Raw genomic sequence first — 22,531 nt, forward strand, 5'->3', positions numbered from 1 at the left:
GAGATTGCTTTGCAAAATCTTCAATTTTTCTTGCCAAAATCCACATCAAGTATTTACACATCGGACAAACCTTAAGCCTATGTATAAAGACAATTCATTTGGTCTTGGCGATTTCAAAAAGAGCTACTATACACAGTCAAATTTCAGATTTTTAACCACCTTATACCAGAAGTGAAACAATCATGTAGTTGACAAGTCCACCTCGTTCCTTGCTATTAATGTATGGGATTGCGTATCTGTAGCAATCCCACAGCATCTTCAGCCGAATTAAAATATAAAACAATCTTTTTCCTCTTTCAGAAAAATACTACAATATTAACATGTCCAGCATGGTAGCAGTGAAGCCATCACCCCAGTCTGAACAGAGGACATCAAAGGACTGGTACAAATGCAAAGAATGAACGTTAATGAAGACATAATCAAACTGTTTATTAATAAAGACTTTAATTTCGCTTTTACAAAACAATGCTTTAAACTTTACTATCACTAAAAACCAATAATGTCAAAGTTAAACAGATACAGAAGACATACAATACTCTTAAAGGACGTTGCCCCTGTTAATGCCTCCTCTGCCTCCCATAGCATGAGTGACACCTGTGAAAGAGACATTGATAAAGACTTTAAACAAAAAAAAACAAAAACAAGACAATTGTTTATAGTAATACTATGATTTGTGCTAAAGACTTTATTTTGTCAAATTGTCATTTTGTTTTTAAATTTACCAAATTTTTTTTATAGCATCTTCTGCACTATTGTCTGCTTCAAATACATATTAAAAATTACCAGAGTTGTCTGTTTATTGTGACATTTTTACGTTAAAGGGCCTAAGTTAAAAACAAATGGCATATACCATGTGGACAGATTACTATAAAGTTGAACAGGTTGTTGCTAAACCATATGGAGTTAATGTTTAGAATGTTCATCATGATCTACATGCATTTCCAAAATCCAAACCCAATTCTCAGCTGCACAGCCAAGAATGACACGCTGATCGCACAATACATCTTAACACATCGAATTTAGGTGCATTTAAATACCTCTCTGTCTGTTAAACTGACGTCCACGAACTCCTGTCCTTGTTGTTTGCGGCTGAAGTCTCACTCGTCTAAAGGGCTTTGGTTGGCTGCTGCTCGTGTCTAAGGAAAAACCACACAATATATATTAGCTTTATACAAATCTGCATTTTATTTTGGGACATTTCTAAAAGGTTTAACACCAACAAGGACTCAAAATTATGCACAATCCTTATATATAAATAAATAAAAAAAATACTTATTGATATACAGTTTAAACAGAGGATTCTTTGGCCTCTCCATTACCAAAGACTCAAAACAAAACCACCTCTTCACATAAACTAGACATGTGTAGAGTAACAAGTGTAAATATTTTCACACAAGTCACTAATTAAATGACACATGGATCATAACCAATCTTGCAATTTGACTATCACTATAAATTAAGTTCAGTTTTTTTTGTTAATGAAGCTCAATGTGAAATCCCAATATGCATTTAGAAAAAAAAAATGTGCAGCCCAAGTGAATGGGCCACATAACTGATAGGACCAAGAGATACCGGGAAAAACTTTAAAGTTTCATTACTTGTGCAATATACACATTACACTACACACCCGCAGAACTGCTAGATGGAGGGTCTTGGCTTGTAGAAGGAAGATCAGTCTCTGAAGGCTGCACACTTTCTTCTTCTTGCTGTGTGTCCATCTCCAGTGCAGATTCTGAGCTTATTCTAGGAGATCACAAATAAAGACATGTGGTACGGTTCACAACTAAGCCTGGTAAGCAATACTGCAGAAAGCTAGAGTAGCTTGGCACACCAGTCGTTTTATTCAGTGGTTGAGACCAAGCCAGCTTGGAAATAGGACCTGTATGAAGTGGCTTGTTAAGCAGGACTTTAAACAGCCCTGTATAATTTAAAATTACACCATATTTCCTCCAGTGGAATTTAAATTACAGTTTGTCAGGTGGCCAAGTAGTGTAAAATTACACTGCTAAAGAACAGACTAATGAGGAAATCAAGTGTTCATTACTTTGAAGCCTAGCCGTTAAGGTAGAAGGGACTGACCATATACATTAAGGAAATGCTTGTTGCAGTTAGACTATGTAACCATTCATAATTTAGTTAACTTACTGGCCTTTACAAAAGTAGCAATTTACCCTTCAGATTCTGCCTCCACGAAAACCTCATCTCCTTCGTCTGCTGCTCCAGAGTCTACAGCTGTAGTCACGTTCCCAGTGGATGTTGTAACCATTGGAACAGACTGAGACGCATGGTCAGAAGTATCAGCAGCAGGGTTCTCTGCAAAAACAGAGACTGGGAAAACCCCCAATAGATTTCACTTTCAATCAACTAAATTAGTTTTTTTTTGCTTAACCCCTGTTTTTTTTAAATGTTTCATACCCTTTGTGACCAAGGCCGTCTTAGCACTTTTCCAGCGCTCATGTTTAGCTGAAATTCTCTCCTCTCTCATTTAGTGAACCCACACAGGTTATATATTTTCAGGACAAGAACCCTCCTCACCACCAGCTTTCCTCACACAAAAAAAAAGTCCCCTTGACCCCATCCCACCCTGCAAAGTCTATGTCCTTCCCTTACCTGCCTATTTAAACTCTCTATCATCTGGAACTGTACTAACAACCTTCAAGCATGCGCTAATCACACCCATTCTAAACAAATCATTCCTTAGATCCCACTTGTCTGACTACCGCCCTCTCTCTCTGCTTCCTTTTACCTCTAAGTTGCTTAAACGGATTGTGTACAATCGCCTTACTAACTTCTCTAATTCCCTCCTTGACTCGCTACAGTCTGGTTTCAAACCCCTTCTCTACTGAAACAAAAGTCTCAAATGACCTGCTCTCTGCCAAAGCAAATGTCATCTATATGCAGATGAAACCCAAATCTACCCGTCTTCTCCTGAGCTCTCTGTCTCATGCTATTTCTTCATCGATGTCACAACGCTACCTGAAACGTGATCTTTCTAAAACAGAACTGTCGTCCCCACACCCCCCAATTCTCTATCACCATTAACACCACGACTATCTCTCCTAGTAACCAGGCCCGATACCCTGGGGTCATCCTTGACTCAAATCTCTCCATCCCTCACATTCAGTCCCTTGCCAGATCCTCCCGCTTCCACCTAAAAAAACCCCATCTCTCGCATCCATGAGTTGCATCCTGAGGAGGGTGTTCTGTGTCGCTGGACGACACGCTATCGAGGAATTTCAGGGACACCGCTGATGCTTAAGAGGTGATTGTTAAACTCTTAAAACGTAAGCCTCTTTTAAAAACTGGTGTCTGCTGCCATACAGTAGCGGACGTTGATGTCCCGGGGAGGGGCCAAAAAAGGCCCCTGATGCCGATCTCGCTGAATGCCTCGACATCGAAGCATAACCGCAACATTGTTTAAGTGAAGAAAGACTGAGTGGCATCCTAAGCTTGTTTAATGCCAGGCACGCCACTGGTCGTTAAGGGGTTAAGTAATGTCACAACACCACCTGCAATAGTTGTCTCTATTATACTATAAATGGTAAAGCACTAAGTACATCTATTAGATCTTAAAAGCACCCATGGAAATAAAAAGTTAATTTAAATAAAGGCTGCCAATATTTTCCCTCTTACCAGGAGCTGCAACTTGCAGCGGTGTTGTTGGAACACTGCGACCACCAGAGTCCTCTTCATGAGCCAGGAACAGGGGTGTCTCATACATTCCTAAGCCTGTTGAATAGTAGGACAGTTAAAAGAATCAAATACCCAAATTGGAACATGAATTAAAGTACATGAAACAATAAAAGCAAACATTTACTCCCCAACAATTATCAGGACCAACCTCCTTGAGATGCAAGCTGTCCAAGATCGGAATGGCTAGAGCTAGCCTGTGGCATGTCTTCTGGTGGACCAAACCTAAAACGAGGCACTCCAGCAACCTGAGGGGAACTGGATACAAGCAATTAAACATTTAAGTCATTAGCATGAAAGAAAATGTCTAGTAAGAGCAACTGAAGGGCACTTACTGTATAGCTTCTGCAAAGCCATCTGTACGATGTGGCACCACAAGAGTGGGAGTGCTAGGCACGGTCCTGTCTTCATCATCAAAGAAATGTTGCTACGGAACATATTGGTTGGCACAAATTAGCATCAAATTGATTGTTACACAGGTACAGACTAGAAACTTATTTAACAGTACAGCAGCAGTTTTAAACTTACCATTCCACCTATGCCAGGTGTGAGCTGAAGGCCACGTCCCACGGACTGTCTGCGTGCCATCTGTATTCTCTAAAATGGGGGACATTTTATACAACCATTCAATACCCTTTTCTATTTACAAGACATTTTCAGCACCGACATTTTCCCCAAAATAATTCTAAATATAAAGTTTGCTTCATTCAAAATCCCTTCTCCGAACACCAGTGAAGCATGTCATATCAACTGAAAAAGCTTCCTAAAAGTGAAAGAAAAATAGAAAAGTTCATACAACTGGTCCCTCATACCTGTGCTGGTGGTCCCAATTCCTGAGGTGGTGCATGGATAGTAAGACGGGGAGGAAGGGAATGGGGTGGTCTACGAGGAGACTGAGGGGGACGAGGGGCTTGTCGATCAGAGGCAGATGAAGGTTGCTCTCTTGCATCTTGTGTGATTGTGGATTCAACAGCTCCTGCACCAGAGTCCCCTGAAAATAACAGATTCCTATAAAACATCTATATTTCACTGAAAACTGACTTGTGCATTGGAGAGAAACTATTAGTAAAGGCTGGAGACTGGGCATGAAGTTACTCTTCAAGTAGACAAACGATGACCAAATGAAATATTAACCTAGGTGAAGTAGTACTTAAAAAAAAAAATAATAAAAAAAAAAAATTACCACTGTTCTGCGAGTCAGCTGCCCTCTGGTTTCCATCTCCTGTACCCAAGCTTTCCTCAGTCTCTGTACCAGGGTCAGTCCCATCAGCTCCCTACAGAAAGATGAAGAGTGTTACCAAGGCTTGCTATGCAACCCTAACATCTAGGATTTGGTATTTAAAGACAGTTGGATTGAATATCAGTCTTGACAGAAGTGTGAAGCTTGTAGATACATGATCCAGAGGTGTGAAGAAAAACAACTGGAGTAAATGTATCGCCAAGCCAGATGGCTGCATTATATCACGTAAATTAAATTTCTGACCTGAAAGCAAATTTGAATATGACAGCTATACTATAGACAAAGAAAAAAGTGTTCTCTGCAAAGATTTAAAAAACACCCACCCAAGGGGTAGCCAGGAGGTAGTTTCACAGCTGGGTGGCATTTGTCTACCTTATAAGAGACATTTTGTGGGCAAAACCTATAGGTTTAATTGGTAAATTGCCAGTACGGTATTAAATTGTTTAACAGAAAAATAAAACAAAGCAATAGGGGCGCACAATATATAAAACAAAATTAGGTTGCTAAATTGTTGAGCTGCAAGTCAACCAATGAAACAAAACCCCACAATTGTTCCAATAAACAAAGACATACCATTAACACGGTGTTAGTCATATTGTTTCTCCACAAAAGGAATTTATTATATACTTTGCTTGGAGCTCATACTGATTTTTGTCTGTACAACTTTTTTCATTCTTAAAAATTGTCGTGGTCTCCCGTGCAGCGGCAGGGATGTGTCCCTGACGCTGCACGAAGGGCTGGACGTACCGGGACGTCCATAGGGGTTTCTTTGTGGGCGTTTTTGGGACGTCCCGGTACGTCTATAGGGGAATGAAGGGGTTAAGACCACCAATCTTCATTATTATCTCTTGATTTTGATGAGAAAGTCCGGATGAAAGGCAGCACCTTCACTCCAGAATAGGCGCATTATATGGGCTTGGGGAAGCCCCATCAAATGTAAGAGTCCACTGATCTTTTAAAAAATTATTTTTGAATAATTACATATTGCACTATTTTTTGTTTCTGTTTTTATATTTTTCATGTGAGACTCACATCGCTCAACACACCTATTAGGTAGTATTCATTTAAGCGCAGTCACCTGGTGTTAATTGTATGTCTTTAAATTGTTTAACGACCAACTATTTATCGTGCACACAAACTCTTTTCTTGCATCTTTGACATGCTTTAAAGTTTCTTTCATGGGTCAGTCAAGGCGCCTTTGCAGCTGCAACAGCTTCCACTCTTCTGGGAAGGCTTTCCACAAGATTTTGGAGAGCTTTGTGGGAATTTTTTTTGCCCATTCATCCAGTAGAGCATTTGTGAGGTCAGGCACTGATGTTAGACAAGAAGGCCTGGTTCGCAATCTCCATTCCAGTTCATCCCAAAGGTGTTTGATTGAGTTGAGGTCAGGGATCTGTGCGGCTAGTCAAGTTCTTCCACACCAAACTCATTCCATGTTTTTATGCACCTTGGAGCACTGGGACACGGCTATGATGGAATCGAGAAAGGGCTTCCCCAAACTGTTCCCACAAGAAAGTGGCAGACGTACATCGGTTTAATGTCACACTGATCACCAAGGACTACTTTGGTGTGTGGCAGACCTCTATCTAGGACCTAGTCGGAATGCAAAATTTCATGCTGTTGCATGGCCATTGCTTTAGAAACACCATTTACATGATGGCATTGACCCCTGTGGGCTAGTAGGTGTGAAGGCTGCGGTCCTTGCTACCTCTCTAGTAGGACAATCTGAAGAGATTGTAGGAAATGGAAAATTAGCTACCTCAGCATCATCGCCTTCATAAGCTTCATTGCCATCCGCGCTTCCAGTTTCTCCATTACTGTCATCCCCTTCGTCACCCATGCCATTGTCATCATCATCATCATCTTCCTCCTCGTCCTCATAATCCTGTCAGTAAAAAGGCAAAACAAGTGATGACATCACAAAAGTATGCGTCAACGTATCATTTATTCAATGTCTGTCCAAAACTAGTTATACCTCCTGATCGCCCTCATTTTCTTCCTCCTCCTCCTCATCACTGTCTATAACAATTACATCGGCACGCTTTGGGGGAGTATCCAACGAAGACTGAACATTTTGGGACTGATCAGATGACTGTGTGGCTATGTCCAGGATTGACTGAGACATCTCCTCACTGTCCTCAATTTGTTGGTAGTCCAATGAGCTACACTGAAGACAAAACAAATGACATTTAATACCAGTGCGCATACTACATAACTGTACGGTTTTCAATAGTGACTAGACTTTCTTAATGCATGTAATGAACACCTCGCAGCAGCAGTTAGCAGGCATAGAAAGGAGAGAAGAACCAATATAAAACAAAATGTTAAGCTTAACTATAAAATTATGAGCCTTACTCAAATGCAATCAAGCCACGTACAGCTTGAGTTTCTATTTCCCAATCATTTAAATGGTATATATACAAAACAAATGCAAATAGCGTATTCATTCAGAATCTGAGAATTTGTGTTAAAATGTATTCATGAGTACGTGAGTAATGAGTTTAGATCACAACTGGCACTGAAAAAAGCTCAAAGCTGATCTAAAGTAACCTTAAATTACAGAAGTAAAAAAGCTGTATGATCAGTAGCCATGCCATTACTTGTGTGTCTTGCGATTCCTGGGTATATGTTCGAGACTCTGCTTCTACCGTTTCTTCTGCCCCCACTTCCTCCTAAAAATAAAAGCAGGACTATTAAAGATTGTTCTCCCAAACTTCAGTGTTTTACGGCATCACAGGTTACTAAGAAAGTCTCCAAGACTCAACATTGAGCTGTCTATTTAGCTACATGCAGGACGCATTTGCATTATGTGGCAGACCTGTAAGCCGTGGTGTGAAGGATCCTTCAAGTGCTCTTTTACAACTCTTATATCAGTAACTTTTCTTCATAACTGTGTGCAATATTTTGAATATAAGCAAAAAGTTTGAAATTGAGCAGATGCCACTCAGACTATACAAACAGTGAAAACTTAATTCAAACGGATGTTTTGCTTTATGAATTTACAGACCTCTACTCCTCCTCTCTGAAGGGTTCTCAATCTTTTATTATGAGGGGTTTCCTGATCTTCTTGTGGTTGCTCAGTTTCAGTTGTGCTTTCTTCTCCCTCTTCACGTGCACGCTTGGGTGCTGAAGAGCTTGCAGTTGCTGAAAGAGAGTCCATGCTTGAGCAACAAAAAACAGGAATACTCCAATATACACTTTGAATTATGCCCCTGTTCCAATAGTTAATTCACCACTTTATGCTAAAAAAAGGACCTCCACTTACAGCAATTACTCACCATCCTTATTTACACCAACCAGACCTATAAACAGTTTCAGTCAAATTCTCTTCATCTTGCCAATCAAAAAGCTCTACAAACTTTACCTGGAAGCCATTCATGAAAGGAATCCACAAGTAATATCTACCAGGACACGGTGCATGGAATAAGTCAAATTAACCATTTTACCAATTTCAAGCATGATTTTTTTTTCTTGAGGTACCCTTTATGTTCCTACTTTCAGTAGTTTTCCCATTGCCCCTTTCCTCCCTTCCTCTTTACTCATAGTTTTATGAACTCAGTCATAACATTCTTGGCCTGGCTGCCCTATAGTTTATTAAATACACAGAGTTTGTCTACAAAAGTCGTTAATACAAAACAGCATGTCAAATCTTGAACACTCACAATTGCCAAACAGGGATGTAGTTGGTCTCTCAATAGGAGAACTCTGAACTTCCACCAAACTTGGCTCTTGAGTGGATGGCTCTACAGCAGCGTGTGACTGCTGAGTGGGCTGAACAAAGGCTGTAGCTTGAGTTTGCTGCTGGCCAGTTAACATAGTTTGTGGAAGAGATGACTGTACATTTGGACTGGTGGAACGAACAGATCCACTGGCACTTCCAAATACTGGAACATGTTCCATTAAACCTTCAGGTTGCATGGCTTAAAGAAAAAAAAGAAAAAAAAAAAGAAAAAAAAAAGAGAACAAGACAGAGTGCTTGCAATCACTTCCAGCAAAAAAACAGATCTCTAAACATGCAGCTACACAGACAGGATAGACCCCACAATCATTCACATAAACATGCATCTCTCCTTTGCCTACCTTCTTGTGTCTCAACTTGAGTGGTGGGCATGACTGTTGCTGTTGGGGTGGTTGTTGGAGTGGACACTGTAGCAGGAGTAACCATTGGTCGTATACTAGCCCTTGGTGTGGACTTGTTACCAGGTACTGTAGCAGTGGCTACCTTGCTTGGTGTGGCCACAACTGGAGTGGGCTTGATGTTTGCTGTAGGAGGGTCTGAGCTGCTTGCACTGTAAAATACAGGGCCAACACAATTACAAAACAAAGTACAGATCTTGATCAAAATAAATTGCATCAATGGCATAGCTTTACCAAAGCAAACAATATGCAAGATACTCACATTCCTCTATCACCAGATGTCTGAGTGGTTTTCAATGTAAGCCTTTGCTCACTGATCTGAAAGGACAGTACAAGAATACAGATTTAATGTCCAGCCAATATCATTTTTCAACAGAGAATTTAACAGTAGATACCGGTCTTGACTGCCCATTTTTCCTGATGAAGACCTGGATTAGTCCTTGATTTTGTTTCGGATCCAGGGTAGCCGTGTAAGAATTTGGTATGCATATTTAAAGATTCTCTACTTGTATTAACCCTCTACCAGGTCTGCTGGGAGGCTGTTGCACTTGCTAACAACCCCTCAGTAAAGTAAAAAAACTTCCCCACAAATCATTTGCTATTTGCACCAGGAATGTCCACCCTTTCAGAGCTTTGCATCATGTGCAAAAAACCACTTACATGAGACCTTTTGTGACGCAGATAATACAGAGTATGGATTCCAGAACTGATCCCTTTAGTAAGGTACTAGAATAAGACTTTTCTTTGAATATACACCATTAACTACAATTCAATTATTTTAAATACGCAAACACTGCTATGTATCAGTCATGTAAGGGACAGCGTAGAATGCCATTAGACATTAGACACCTTCTGCAACCTATTCACCTTGGTAGGTTCTTGTGCCTCTTCTCGTTGCTCATGATGGCGCTCTTGCTGTTCCCTCAGTTCTCTCTCAAGGCGGCAGATTCTGCCTTCGTACTGAGATTTCAGAGCACTCATTCGAACCTCGAGCTCTTCTCTTTGCTGCTCAAGAGCAGCATTTCTCTGTTTCAGCTCCTCATTATCAGCTGTTAACTGGTCTTTAGAAGCTTTGAAAGAAAGAGTTTGCTTCAGGTCTGGATCAATAGTTTTTTAGGAACAAAGATCATCAACATCAATCTCCCTCCAAAAATGAAAATGGGGAAAAGCATCAACTAGTTAAAAGTTAGAAGCCAAACTTTTTTTTTTTTTTTTATGTGTGAATGGAATTGAACAAAAAAAAAAAAAAACCAATGCAGACAAGGACACTAAATGAAGGCAAACATACTGTTAAGTTGTGTTAATTTCTGTTTAGCTGCAAACAAAGTCTTCTTGGTCTTCTCTTCCTTTTCATTTAATTGCCGACGCATCTGTTCTTCTTGGGTTGTCTTGTCCTGAAGGTCTTTTTGAAGCTTTGTTAACTCGGACTGCAAGTGTGAGGTCTGTTCTTGCAAACCTTTCAGTTCATTTTCCTTATCCTCAATGGTCTGAAAATTAGAAAGATTGGTATATGCAACAGTTAACATGGTACATAAGCTATTCATAATACGAGATGTTTCTGTGGACTGAACCAAAAAGCAAGGAATATGTTGCAGTCTTAACAATATACCGAGAAAATGCACTGTTTATCAGATCTATAAAATAAAGGGATTTTTTCCTGTCCATTGATCTATAAAATAAAGGGATTTTTTCCTGTCCATTATACCTCTGATGAGCACAAACAGCAATTTAACTTTTGAAATTTATGGCACAAACCCAAAGAAGTTTTCTCTGCACTTTGCCGGCTAGTAAGGAGGCTGGTGTGCCATGGTAAAGAAAACCATTAAATCAGCTACTGGAGAATAAAAAAAAACAAAAAAACTGTTGAGTTTCACCTTCTGCATGCTTTCCACTTGGCTTTGCAGACTGGAAGTCTTGGTCTCAGACTGACTAAGGGAATCTTTTAACTCCTGCAGTTCTTTCTGAGAAGCTTTGTCTTCTGATTGCTCTGCCTCAGTGGCAGATGTTTCTGAAACCAGCTATAAAAAGGTAAGAAAAAAAAAAAGTGTTAGAATCGATATCTATCAATATGTAAATTATACATATTGCCAGTTGTGATGGAACTACATTGCTGGACCAGACAGACACCCCTTGAACTATGCACTCTCGTGGGCACTTGCCCGCATTCAGCCTGGGCATTTGGGGCCATGGCTCCTCCTGTGGGGAAAGTTTGTGCGGGGGGGGGGGTCACTTGTAGAAACGCAGGTTCAAATGTACAAAGACTATCTGCTCACACCATGGGAGGCCCCTTCCATAGTCATTGTTTCCCTGCACCTTAAGTTAGTTTTTGAATTGTTATAGTTAAGTCTTGTAATTCAGTTATGTACCGATGTGATAGAGCCCTATTGTTCCGTTGCAAAAATCTGGTTGTTGTCTTGATGTTTGTGTATAAATATGCTATATCCTGTTCAATAAAATGTTCATTCTTGCTGTACTCAAATCAAGGTAGTTGTGTCTACTTATTGGATACACATGGCAGGGTTCCAAGGTGCGCATGCTGACTGGGAGCAACTACAGCTCTCTTGGGGAACCCATTACACAAATACCTTTAAAATGTGACATGCACATTATTTTCTAGTGAATAAAATATTTTGATATAACAGCATGACACGGCTATTTTAAATCTCACCTTGTCATGCTGCACCTTCAGCTCCTCATACTGCGTTTTGTATCTTCTGCCAATCTTTTTGACTTGGGTTATAGTTTTCAGTTTCTCTTGTATATCCAAAACTTTTGCATCCAGCTCTTTCTGCAGATTTTCTTTGTCTGCTTTGATTTTTGTTAGCTCTTCTTTCACACTCTGCAGCTGGCTTTGGCTTGTACTTAAAGATGCATTTGTTCTGTAAGAGAACAAAACCGGTGCATACCGCATGAACATTTCAAGAATAGATGAAGAACTCTAAAGCAATACCGCAGCCCAACAATAACAATTGGCTCACTCTTAACTATGAGTCAGACATCAAGTCTATGGAGGAAAATGTATCATTAGCGAAGAGAACAAACAAAAATACTTGTAACGTCACCAAAATATAAAAACCAAAAATATTTTGAGGGAAAACAAAAACTATCCTTACCTGGCAACTTCAGTTTTTAACTTTCCAGTCTCTTCAGTCAGTTGCTGAATCCGTTTAATATTTACATCTCTCTCGGAAACTAGCTTCTTGTACTCTTCGACATCTGTATCCTTTTGTTGATTCAGTAAGTGCTAAATGAAAATCAGTTTCAAACAAGCGTGTTAGCTTGCAAAAACTCAAACCAAAACTGAATTTAGTAACATGAACAATCTACGCTTTCAAACTAGATTTTCTTTTGAATAATTAACAGAATATAAATCTTATGCAAGTAGTTAAGCAAAGTATTAATACATAGCATAGCACCCAGATGTACGAGGTACAGGAACTTCACAAACTGTATGGCCTTTAACATTCTAAGTACAATGGCGGGGGGGGGGGGGGGGTGTCTGGTAGAAGCATTATTAAACACTCTACAGACACCAGACAAGCCAGAAGGCTTGTTTTTCCCCTCAGAAATCTCATGGTGCTGCCACAACCACAAGGGATTCTGGGTAGGTGCATGCATATAAGGTTAACAATCACCTTTTGCCTCTATAGCCACTTTATACATTGAGCCCGTGAAAGTAATTGCCCGCTGTACAAGACAGCCTTTAGACAAAACTTAGGTAAGAGGTGCAGTAGGCAGATCACCGCTCATGGACAGCTGTGTCGTCCTTAATGGGACTCCTCAGCATGAGGTTGTGAAGTGTTTTTTGTCCCAACACAGTATATGCAAAGATACCTGTGTTCGAGACCTCCACCTTCTCACGTCTTCCTCCAGCAGCTTTTTTTCTGCCTGTAGCATACCACTCTTCTCGCTCAGCTCTGTATTGGATTCTTGAAGCGGCAAAATGTTTGATTCAAGTTTTCGGACCTAAGAAACAGGAAGTTACATGTGTTAAAGTATTCCTATTACAATGGATACCAGTCCCTTGCTTCTTTGTGAAACACAACTCCCAAAAGAAAAAAAAAAATAAGTCTTGTTCTTGAATGTTCAGCTGAAGAAAAAAAACAAAACAAAACAAAAAAAACCCAAAACAGGAATCTGGGATCCAGTCCTTAAGTTAGTACTAATTTTTCCCAAAAGTCCTATGGTGGACAAGTTACTCACCTTGGCTTGAAGTTGCTGTAGTTCCTGATCCAGCTTTTCTTTGTTCTCCCTCAGCTGCCTGTTGCTTTCTATTAAAACATTCATAGTTTCCGTTTTCTTCATCAGTTCTTCATGTTGGGCCATTGTTTTAGCAGTCACCTGAAACATTATGCATATTAGGTATTTCACATACGTTTTACTATATAAACTGTTCATGACTGAAACGTGTTCTCACTGACATTAAGTCCCACTTATTTTGTTTTTAAATAGAAAAAGCTACTCCAATGCAAATGATGAATAGCGGTACTCGTCTCTAAACGCTTGTAGCGGTCCGAGTTTCACTTAACATAACAAAAAGAAACTGAACAGTAAGCCACCAACATACAAGTGTTTAAAACATACCTGGACTTTTTCCCGTTCTGCATTCAGACTGTCCTGCAGTTCATTCATCTCTCTTTCCATGTGCTCTATCCTTTGTTTGTAACGTAAGCATTCCACTTGGGCTACCTCAAATCTTGCTTCTGCAATTTCCTTTTCCCGTCGTACAAATCTGAAAATTTGAGGGAGGGTTAAACAAAAACTGAGGTAGATTGACAAACACTAAAAAACGGATGAATTATAGATAAAAGTGTGTGCAAAACAAGTTTGAGATGCTCACCAAGGACAGCCCCCTCATAGCCTGTCCAAGTTCTCCCTCTCCTGTGCCATTGCAAGGGGGATTCAAAAAACAAGATCTGTCTGATCCTGCCCCAAGGGCAGTTCAAAGCTGAAATGCAAGACAAATGTCCCCTAGACGAGAGACCCAACCACCATAGGCATACATTTCAGCCTTCATGTGCCTCTTCAGTGGGGTTCCAGTTGGTCTCCCTCTAAGCACAGGAGAAAGGAGGAAGACACCTGGACTCGCCTTTTCATTTGGCGTGGTCCAAGAGATCCCAAAAGGGTGAAATACCATGAAAACAAGTTTGAGATGCTCAATATGAACAGTCTCTTCAATTGTACAGCGCATCCCCACTTGGGAGCATCTCAAGTTTGATAAACAATTATAATCATGCTCAGGATATATTTGTATCAATTGATTTGGCGCCATCAGATTCAGCTGTGCAATGGGTGACAACATCCGAGTTCCTGCGGGAACAGGGCCCTTCATTCCTCTTGTATCTGTATGTCAATTGCTGTATTGTACTTGTCGTTATCTGTAACATTTTCATCTTGTACGGCACTTTATAAAGTATAATAAATTCTTAATATTTATGCTAATTTGCTATACATCAGATACCTTAGAATCTCCATAACTTGCTCCTGGGATTTGCCCTCTTCGCTGAAGGAAATATTCAAAGATCCTTCCTGAACAGAGGTGACCATCTTTTTGCTGAGGCTTTCTATCTGATCAAGTAATAGTCGGTTTTGCTTATCCAAATCTTCACAGCGGGACAGATGCATGGACACCTCATCCTGGAGGACATACAAACAAATAAGAAAACTTGGCTATCACTAAAATCACTAACAATTCAATGTTCTACCTAACCCAAACTACAGTCTAAGTTACCAAAGTCTGCATTTCTTGATGCTACAGCCTCACAAATTACTTATTTTATCCACCCATTTATTCACATCTAATTTCACTGCTGCAAATCCGGGTCAGCAACTCTGGTAACACAATACATGGTATATATATATATTTCCTTAGAGTCATTCACAAGTGCAAAAACCTTTGCAGCAGCTAGAGCAAGATCTTATTACACCCTTTCCAACCAAGTTCCCACCAGCAGCTAAGGAAGTTTCTTTGTTACCTTAAGAACTCTCTCTCTCTCTTCCCAGGAAGCTTTAAACTCTAGTAGTTGGGATTCTGCTTTCTGTGCCGTTTCCTCCAGCTTCTGACGTGTCTCAGAAGTATTGGCCAGTTGTTCCTTCGCAGCTTGAAGCACTTCAACGTCAGCTGCATGCAACATGAGCTCCCGTTCGTACTTATTCTGTGCCTCTGCAGCAATTTTAGCCTAAACAAAGACATTAGTATAATATTATTTACCCAATAAGTGAAAGACGAAAATAAAAAGGAACGTTGAAGTAACTTACTTGTTCTTGGCAATCCTGTCGTGCCTCCTGCTCATTGTTAGAAGCTGTGGCAGCCCTCTGAAGAGCTTGCTGGACTTCTCCTTGGAGGTTAGAGAGACTCTGCCTGAGCTGTACCAACTAGAAAAAAAAAACAAAACAATTCTATCAAACAGGTACAACTGTAATAAAGTTCACATCCTAACAAGACCACCTCGTAATATTTAAGGTGAACTCCCCCACATGCATAATGAATATCAGATTCCACCAAGAATTAGCTCAGTGTGATGTTCGAGTAGGAGAGGCCATCCAAAATAACAGAACAATGAGCCTCTAAGACTGCAGATAAAGTTTCAGAATCAAAAGGGGGGGGGGGGGGGGGAGTTTGGCCAATGTTAGCCTACATTACTGTATACTGCAAGGTGTATTTAGCACATTTAGCAAGTGAATGAAATAAATATAACGTTAATGTGACCCACTTGTTGCTCTAGATTTTCTACAGCTTTGTGCTTCTCATTTGCAAGTTCTTGCTTCTCTTTCTCAGCCTCCACCATTTTCTTTTCTAGCTGTGCTTGATACTCTGATGCCTCCTTCATGCGAGTTTCAATCGTTTTACGGACTTCTTCTGTGATCTTTTGTACAAGAGGAAATACTTTAGATTTACAGGAAAAAAGCAGTGGCTCTGTATCTTGCTATACGACTACTAAATTTGCCATAAATCAGTTACTTTACAATTCATGTTCTCTTTAGCCGCTCTTCAAATAACCAATGCTGTGAACTGCTTATATATGGTCTGTTGAGTGTTTACATTTGGACCAATAATTCCGTGTTAAACTATCATATCTCCTATATTGCTATTGCTATTTTCCCTGCATACTTCTATACACTTAACTGGAAAACAGCACACAAGACAGATTTGCTTTATATATTGCATTAAAATGAGCGGCTCACCTGTTTTTCCTTATTAAGAGATTCTTCCAAACCAAGCACCATGGCTCTGTATTGCTCCACGTTACTAGTTGCAGTTTTCAGACGCTCTTTAAGATCATTAAGTTGCTCTTCTGACTGTCTCAGCTTAGTCTTTAGCTCCTCAATATCTTCACCACTGTCTTTACCTAAGGACACAAAGCTCATTTAAACAAAGCCAACTACAATGGTATGAGAAAAAGTTCCATTGAAACTACATAATCCTAAACGCAGATGTCTACAATAGGTTACCTTTGTCAGCAGTCTGCTGGCTTGAGCGAGAAGCAAGCTGTGCTTCAAGATTACTCAGCTGTTGCTTCAAAACAGAGATTTCCTTGTTGGAGTTTTTCAGAAGTTCCTTTGTTTTATTGTGAAGGTTTATTTCAGATTCATACTGCCTCTTCAAATCCAAGACCTGAACCTATTTTACAATAGAATTAGCAATGTCTTTTGCATACAAGAACTTGTATATAACCAAAGCTGTTAGTCGATTAAAAAAAGGCATTCCTCAAACCAAGCTATTGCTGTACACCATTAGAACGATTAAACAGTCTCAGATTATAATATAAAATATATACACACACACACACACACACACACACATCTTACATCTTGGTTCTTGCTCAGCAAGTGTTTTTGTTCTACTTCATGTTCTAGTTTCTTCTTAATCTGAGCCAACTCTTGCTCCAGCTTCTCTATTTGGTTGGTATATCTTTGCCTGATCTCGGTATCCGATCGTTCCAAGGCAACCTTGGATATTTTTTTTTAAAAGAAAAAAAAAAAAAAAAAAAAAAAAAAAAAAAGAAATTCAAGATGACATTTAGTAAATCAAGTATTTGTGTCTACCTAATATACCTTAACATTTTTCCCCACACACTCACTTGAACCCAGTATCACACTGTCATTGGTTTAACCATCTATGCAGACTATTCTCATATACAATACAATATTTAAACAGTGTTTTTGAATCCCCAAACAATTCCACAAATACACGTTTTGTACATTTAAGCACAGTAGATTAACGATATATGGCCTCTTTATTGAGCTACACAGGCAGGCAGCTTTCCTCCTCACTTGTATAGCTTGCAAGTTTGTTAGCAGCAGATTTTGCCCTCTTTGCTCAGCAATCAAGGAGTCTCGTTCTTGTGTGAGTCTGGCTTCAGACATCTTACAAAGCTCCTTTTCTCGCTTTAAGTTTTCTGCTCTCACCTAAATTAATAAAAAGTTAAAAAGGTTCATGAAGATACAGGGTATAAAAATAAATGAAGACAGAATCTCGTGTTCCTGCATAAAACAAATCAGTCCAAAACACACACACACAGTTTAATGTAATGCACCCAAAGACTTATGCCTAAGACTTCGAAAAACTACCGTATTTGCTCGATTATAAGACGACCCCCCAAATCTGAATATTAATTTAGGAAAAAAGAAAAATCCTGAATATAAGACGACCCTATAGGAAAAAAGTTTTACCAGTAAATGTTAATTCATGTAAAACTATTTTTTTTAATAAAAGCTATGATTGAGAAAAATATTTTGGTTTTATTTCCTTCTATTTTCCAACCTGCCCCCCAGTTATGCACATCTGCCCCAGAAATGCCTTATACCCCCTATATGCCACTGTGCCCCATGATATGCCTTTTAACCCTATATGCCACTGTACCCCATGATATGCCTTTTGACCCCCTATGTGCCATTCTGCCTCCAGAAATGCCTTATACCCCTATATGCCACTCAGGCATATTATGGGGAAGAGTGGCATATAGGGAGGTTTAAGGCACTTCTGGAGGCAGAGTGGCATTAAGGGGGTTAAAAGGCATTTCACAGAGCACTCTGCCTCCAGAAATGCCTTATGTCCCCCATTTAACCCCCCCCCCCCTCCAAACTTACCGGTGCTTCTGACTTCCCTGTCATTTAGCTGGGGCAGCGTGTAGATGTCTACGCGATTCGCGAAGACAACTTCCGCTGCAGCCGGAAGGAGGCGTGGCTAGCAGCGGGGGTTGACTGCGTCCATCGCGCAGACCTTCCCCGGCTGTCAGAGATCAGAGTTCCCCGCACTGGTGACATCTACACGCTGCCCCAGCTACACACCGGGGACTCAGAAGTACCGGTAAGTGGGGCGGGGGGGAGACCGGAGGATCCAGGTCCCCTGCAGCTGTGGGGGATCTGGATCTTAGTCTCATAGTCAGACCTATTTGAGGTCTGATTAGAAGACGACCCCGATTATAAGACGAGGGGTATTTTTCAGAGCATTTGCTCTGAAAAAAACCTCGTCTTATAATCGAGCAAATACGGTATTTTGTGAAGTGCAGAGAAGGATCATGCTTTGGTTGTGAATACTTACTTCCGCTACAGCCAGTCTTTCATTAGCTGCCCTTAAATCTTGTGTAATTATATTAATGATCTGCTCCTGCTTTTGAACTGTGGCAGAAAGTTTTTGATTTTGTCCCTGCAAGGATGTAATATCCCTGCGATAACTTTCAACATTATTTTGTAGCATTTCATACCTAGGAAATAAAATTCAAAGTAGAAGTTATGTTCCAGAAAATTCCTTTACAATGTGATGAAATGGCAGGATATAAAAGTCATACTATGCCTATGTTATAATTACACACGAGGCAACAAACTGAATAAAAAAAAATAAAAAAAATGTATTATTGTTACCGTTTAGATGCAAACTCCAGCTGGGTTGAAATTTTGGCATTTTGAGAACGTAGGTCAGTAACTTGTTCCTGCAGTTTCTCATTCTGGTCGTTTAGGATTTTGTCATTTACTGACTTTTCCTTCCTGTAGTTTGTAAATACTTCCTGCAGCTACAGAAGAAAGATTAAAGAACCAAAGGAAAAGCGGTATAAAAAACAAGATACGGTAAATGCAAAAAAAAATAATATATACAGCTAATAGTAGTATTTGGAGGCTTACCTGTTTTAAAGCAGCTTTGGCCTCAACTGCATCAGTGGATTCTGAAGATGTAGGAGCAGGTGTAGGAGTTGAAATAATCTGAGGTGTCCCAGGAGCCTTTGTTGGAGTTGATGTTAAGGATGTCTCACCTGCAGGCAGAGGAAGGAATGTGAATGCTTTCAACACATGATTCTATTTAAGATAGAGGAATACGCAGTTGCTGCTCCCTCCATTTCAATTGGAGTACAGCTACCTTTTATTCTACTGAGCACGTGCAAGAAGCATACCGCTTGCTTTCAGTTAAGGCAGCTGGGAAAGGAATGAAATGCAAACCACCAAAAACCAAAAGAAGGCCCATACATATTGAATCATGATAAATGCAAGGAGGTTAAATGGTTGGAACACGAAAGAAAAAAAAAAAAATCAAAAATCTATGACATGGGCAAACATTTCATTGCTCTGACATATGTTCCTAAAGCAGAACGCTTTACAACACAGAATACGGCTCACACACCAGAATATTTAAATAGTTCAGCCCTTCTGAAAAGGCTCCTAACTTCCAGCTCCGCCAACATGAGCCCAGATGCAATGCAGAAAGCAACAAAGACCAGGCATTCTTGAAAATGCAACCACCTGGCAAATATGTTCCTTGCACAGGAAAAACAAAACTTCACCATGTAGACCAATATCCGTACCTTGCACCGGCAGAGATACCCCAGTCTGAGCCAAAAGTATACGATACATATCACGCTGACGAACTACAGACTCCACCATTTGCATTTGATGTTTGCGAGATTCACGGTGCTGCTGCAGTTCAGAGACAGCACTTTCCAACTCTCTCTCAAGCTGAGAAATCCTAGTGGAAAAGAAATAAACTTAGCTAGGGGAAGAAAAGAAAACACAAAAACTGCACAAGGAATATTTATACTCAATTTAGGGGATAATAAATCTCAGTTTTTAACTAAACCATGAATTCTATATCTTACTTTGCAGATGTCGTTTCTTGTTCTTCTCTCTCCTTGGTTTCACTTAGTTCTCGCAGAGCTACCAAGAGTCTCTGGTTCTGCTGCTGCAATTCTTCAACGCTTCGGTAAGTTACCAAGTGTTGCGATATCACTTCAGAGGAGCTGCTAATGTTAGCAGAGCTCACATCATCTCGTTGAATATGGTTTCCTCTGGACTCTTCCAGCTCAATTAACAATACTCTGATCTAAACGGAATAGAAGTTGCCAATTCAAGTTTGGTTAAAAAAAAAAAATCAAAAATCAAGTAGTTGGTGTTGGTTGAATTAATGGTCGAATTCTCCTCAAAGAGTTTTCCTTTATTTAGATCATGCGCATAATCGGGACAAGGCACACAACACACAAAAGTCGAAGCGTTGTCTGATTACATGTTTGAATTACATGGTTTACATAACCTCTTATCTACTTCTAATAGCATGCATCATTATGATTGGTTACTTCTCAAGCAGGTTACGCCTCTTTAAACTGCATAATTAAGAATGGCCTAGACTTGACCCTTTGTACATATATATAGAACAACAGAGTAGACGTGTTGGCGTGAACTCTTGCATATATCATAGACTAGACATTCCCTGCTTTCTTATGTCTTTGTCAGCAATAATATTTACGATAACATAAGCATTTTTCTAACAGTTGGTAGTTGCCTTACCAGTGTTAATCATAAAACCAGTATTCTAAAGTGGTATATAAAATAACCTGGTTAAAAAACAAACCAAAAAATACATTTTATCCAGAAAATCGTTAAATGAATGTCTGTTCGGTCGAAAGTAATCATTTTTTCCCAATGTCATCAGATAAGTTGTTTACTTTTTTTGGTTTAAAATGGAATACACAATCCCCTTTGAGTATGGAGTCTTTTCAAAATACCTGTTGAGAAAGATCTGTGACTTGTAATTCTAGTCTCTGATTCTCTCTCTCGAGAAGTGATGCATGCTTATTTGCCTTATCCGTATTTTCTTGCATTCGCTCAATTTCCTGGAAAAACAATGAAATAATTTAGGGCCTTGTAACCAGAGCTAGGACAATTCTACATAATACACAGATATAATACCTTCATTGCTTGTTCAAGCTTAGCAGACAAACTTGCTACAGTTTTCTGCATGCGTTCATACTCTTCACGCTGGCGTTTGAAAATGGGCGCCTTGGCCTCTACCTCCTTCACTATTTCATCTAGGTACTTGTTGATTCTTTTGTTTTCTTGTTTTTCCATCAGCAACTGATCCTGAGTTTCCACGTATGCATTGTAGAGCTGCAAACAGATGCCATGAAAAACCGAATATACTGGAATCATGCCATACAAAGTTAAGTTTACATCATTGATAGCACACCCTGCATCAAGTATATCAGCACAAATTGTTTGAGAGCACGAGTGGGTAGCAAAGACTAACTGGACATCTGTACCATCACACACACCAAGTCTTAATAAGTTCAAATACAGTAAATTGAGATTATATTTCCCCACCAGTTTCTGCAGCAATTGGTCTCTAGTTTTTTTGGGGTTTTGTTTTTTTTTTCTTCCACATTTTCCCAACACTGGGACCCAGTAGGTTATGCATACATGGATAGAAGTGCCAGAGCAGCATTTGGTTAAAAAATAACCACTCATAATTAGGAAAGTAAACAAGTTACTTCATTGGTCCATGAAGCCTTTAAAGTTCTTTACCGTGCTAAATATATTTTTATTTACTGGTGTTCTTTGCATTGTTGGATAATCTTCCATCATCAAACAATAATACTGAACCAAGAAGGGTAAACAGAGCCCTTCAATAAGTTACATCATTACTTTCAACAGAGGGTATCCGACTACCAATAGTAATATTTTACCTCTGTTAACTTCATTCCTGGCTTTACAACCTTAGCAACTGCAGCAGCAGTAGGAGACATCAGGGTTAGTTCTTCTTCAGAAAGCAGTGTGCCTGTGAAATAAGAAACAAGTGAATATACCAACACTGTTTAAAATAACTGTACAACACATCAGCTTCAAACTATATCACAAATCCCTTCAAATCAGGTTTACCTTTTCTTTTGGTGGCAGAAAGCAGGTCATTCGCATTTTCAAGTTCCCTCTCAAGATTGTGGATTTTTTCACCTAGCTCTTTTTCCACCAGACAGCTTCCCGCTTCTTTTTCCGCCAGCTGGTCCTGTAGTGCTTTGTTAGCTAAATGAACACGAGAACCGGCCGTGTGGATTATAACCTACAACATGCAGTGGAGACAAGTATAACCTCTGTAATGAGACTTTACTTACCATCACCTGCTTCTTTCAGAAGCTTCTGAAGTTCTTCCATTGCCCCAGTGAGCTCTGTACTCTTAGCTTCCGAGTCTTCAGCCGCACTCTGAAA

The 22,531-nt window shown here is 39.8% G+C and overlaps 1 protein-coding gene across 1 annotated transcript in view; it reads right to left on the minus strand.

Annotated features, from left to right (window-relative positions):
- Positions 1 to 538: 538 nt before the first annotated feature.
- Positions 539 to 22,531, minus strand: part of LOC149284440 (nucleoprotein TPR-like) — a 34,882-nt gene continuing 12,889 nt past the window's right edge. The window contains exons 9-51 of the mRNA XM_089496741.1: positions 22,438 to 22,525; positions 22,208 to 22,348; positions 22,015 to 22,106; positions 21,242 to 21,439; positions 21,058 to 21,165; positions 20,155 to 20,378; positions 19,864 to 20,024; positions 19,190 to 19,344; positions 18,932 to 19,080; positions 18,612 to 18,774; positions 17,342 to 17,476; positions 16,877 to 17,017; positions 16,520 to 16,688; positions 16,253 to 16,416; positions 15,781 to 15,933; positions 15,326 to 15,442; positions 15,043 to 15,246; positions 14,529 to 14,704; positions 13,652 to 13,799; positions 13,271 to 13,408; positions 12,902 to 13,033; positions 12,181 to 12,311; positions 11,736 to 11,946; positions 10,942 to 11,085; positions 10,356 to 10,554; positions 9,915 to 10,137; positions 9,330 to 9,380; positions 9,011 to 9,219; positions 8,587 to 8,850; positions 7,938 to 8,074; positions 7,531 to 7,602; positions 6,906 to 7,097; positions 6,690 to 6,815; positions 4,874 to 4,964; positions 4,503 to 4,681; positions 4,219 to 4,287; positions 4,026 to 4,117; positions 3,842 to 3,948; positions 3,634 to 3,729; positions 2,172 to 2,328; positions 1,628 to 1,743; positions 1,038 to 1,136; positions 539 to 594 (exon numbers count right to left, since the gene is read on the minus strand). Of these exons, the coding sequence (XP_089352867.1) occupies positions 539 to 594; positions 1,038 to 1,136; positions 1,628 to 1,743; positions 2,172 to 2,328; positions 3,634 to 3,729; positions 3,842 to 3,948; positions 4,026 to 4,117; positions 4,219 to 4,287; positions 4,503 to 4,681; positions 4,874 to 4,964; positions 6,690 to 6,815; positions 6,906 to 7,097; positions 7,531 to 7,602; positions 7,938 to 8,074; positions 8,587 to 8,850; positions 9,011 to 9,219; positions 9,330 to 9,380; positions 9,915 to 10,137; positions 10,356 to 10,554; positions 10,942 to 11,085; positions 11,736 to 11,946; positions 12,181 to 12,311; positions 12,902 to 13,033; positions 13,271 to 13,408; positions 13,652 to 13,799; positions 14,529 to 14,704; positions 15,043 to 15,246; positions 15,326 to 15,442; positions 15,781 to 15,933; positions 16,253 to 16,416; positions 16,520 to 16,688; positions 16,877 to 17,017; positions 17,342 to 17,476; positions 18,612 to 18,774; positions 18,932 to 19,080; positions 19,190 to 19,344; positions 19,864 to 20,024; positions 20,155 to 20,378; positions 21,058 to 21,165; positions 21,242 to 21,439; positions 22,015 to 22,106; positions 22,208 to 22,348; positions 22,438 to 22,525 (6,177 nt within the window). The remainder of the gene's footprint in view (positions 595 to 1,037; positions 1,137 to 1,627; positions 1,744 to 2,171; positions 2,329 to 3,633; positions 3,730 to 3,841; positions 3,949 to 4,025; positions 4,118 to 4,218; positions 4,288 to 4,502; positions 4,682 to 4,873; positions 4,965 to 6,689; positions 6,816 to 6,905; positions 7,098 to 7,530; positions 7,603 to 7,937; positions 8,075 to 8,586; positions 8,851 to 9,010; positions 9,220 to 9,329; positions 9,381 to 9,914; positions 10,138 to 10,355; positions 10,555 to 10,941; positions 11,086 to 11,735; positions 11,947 to 12,180; positions 12,312 to 12,901; positions 13,034 to 13,270; positions 13,409 to 13,651; positions 13,800 to 14,528; positions 14,705 to 15,042; positions 15,247 to 15,325; positions 15,443 to 15,780; positions 15,934 to 16,252; positions 16,417 to 16,519; positions 16,689 to 16,876; positions 17,018 to 17,341; positions 17,477 to 18,611; positions 18,775 to 18,931; positions 19,081 to 19,189; positions 19,345 to 19,863; positions 20,025 to 20,154; positions 20,379 to 21,057; positions 21,166 to 21,241; positions 21,440 to 22,014; positions 22,107 to 22,207; positions 22,349 to 22,437; positions 22,526 to 22,531) is intronic.

This window comes from Sceloporus occidentalis, unplaced genomic scaffold (assembly GCF_023333645.1).
Source record: "Sceloporus occidentalis isolate IW3139 unplaced genomic scaffold, rSceOcc1.0.p SCAF_93, whole genome shotgun sequence".
Taxonomy (NCBI): domain Eukaryota; kingdom Metazoa; phylum Chordata; class Lepidosauria; order Squamata; family Phrynosomatidae; genus Sceloporus; species Sceloporus occidentalis.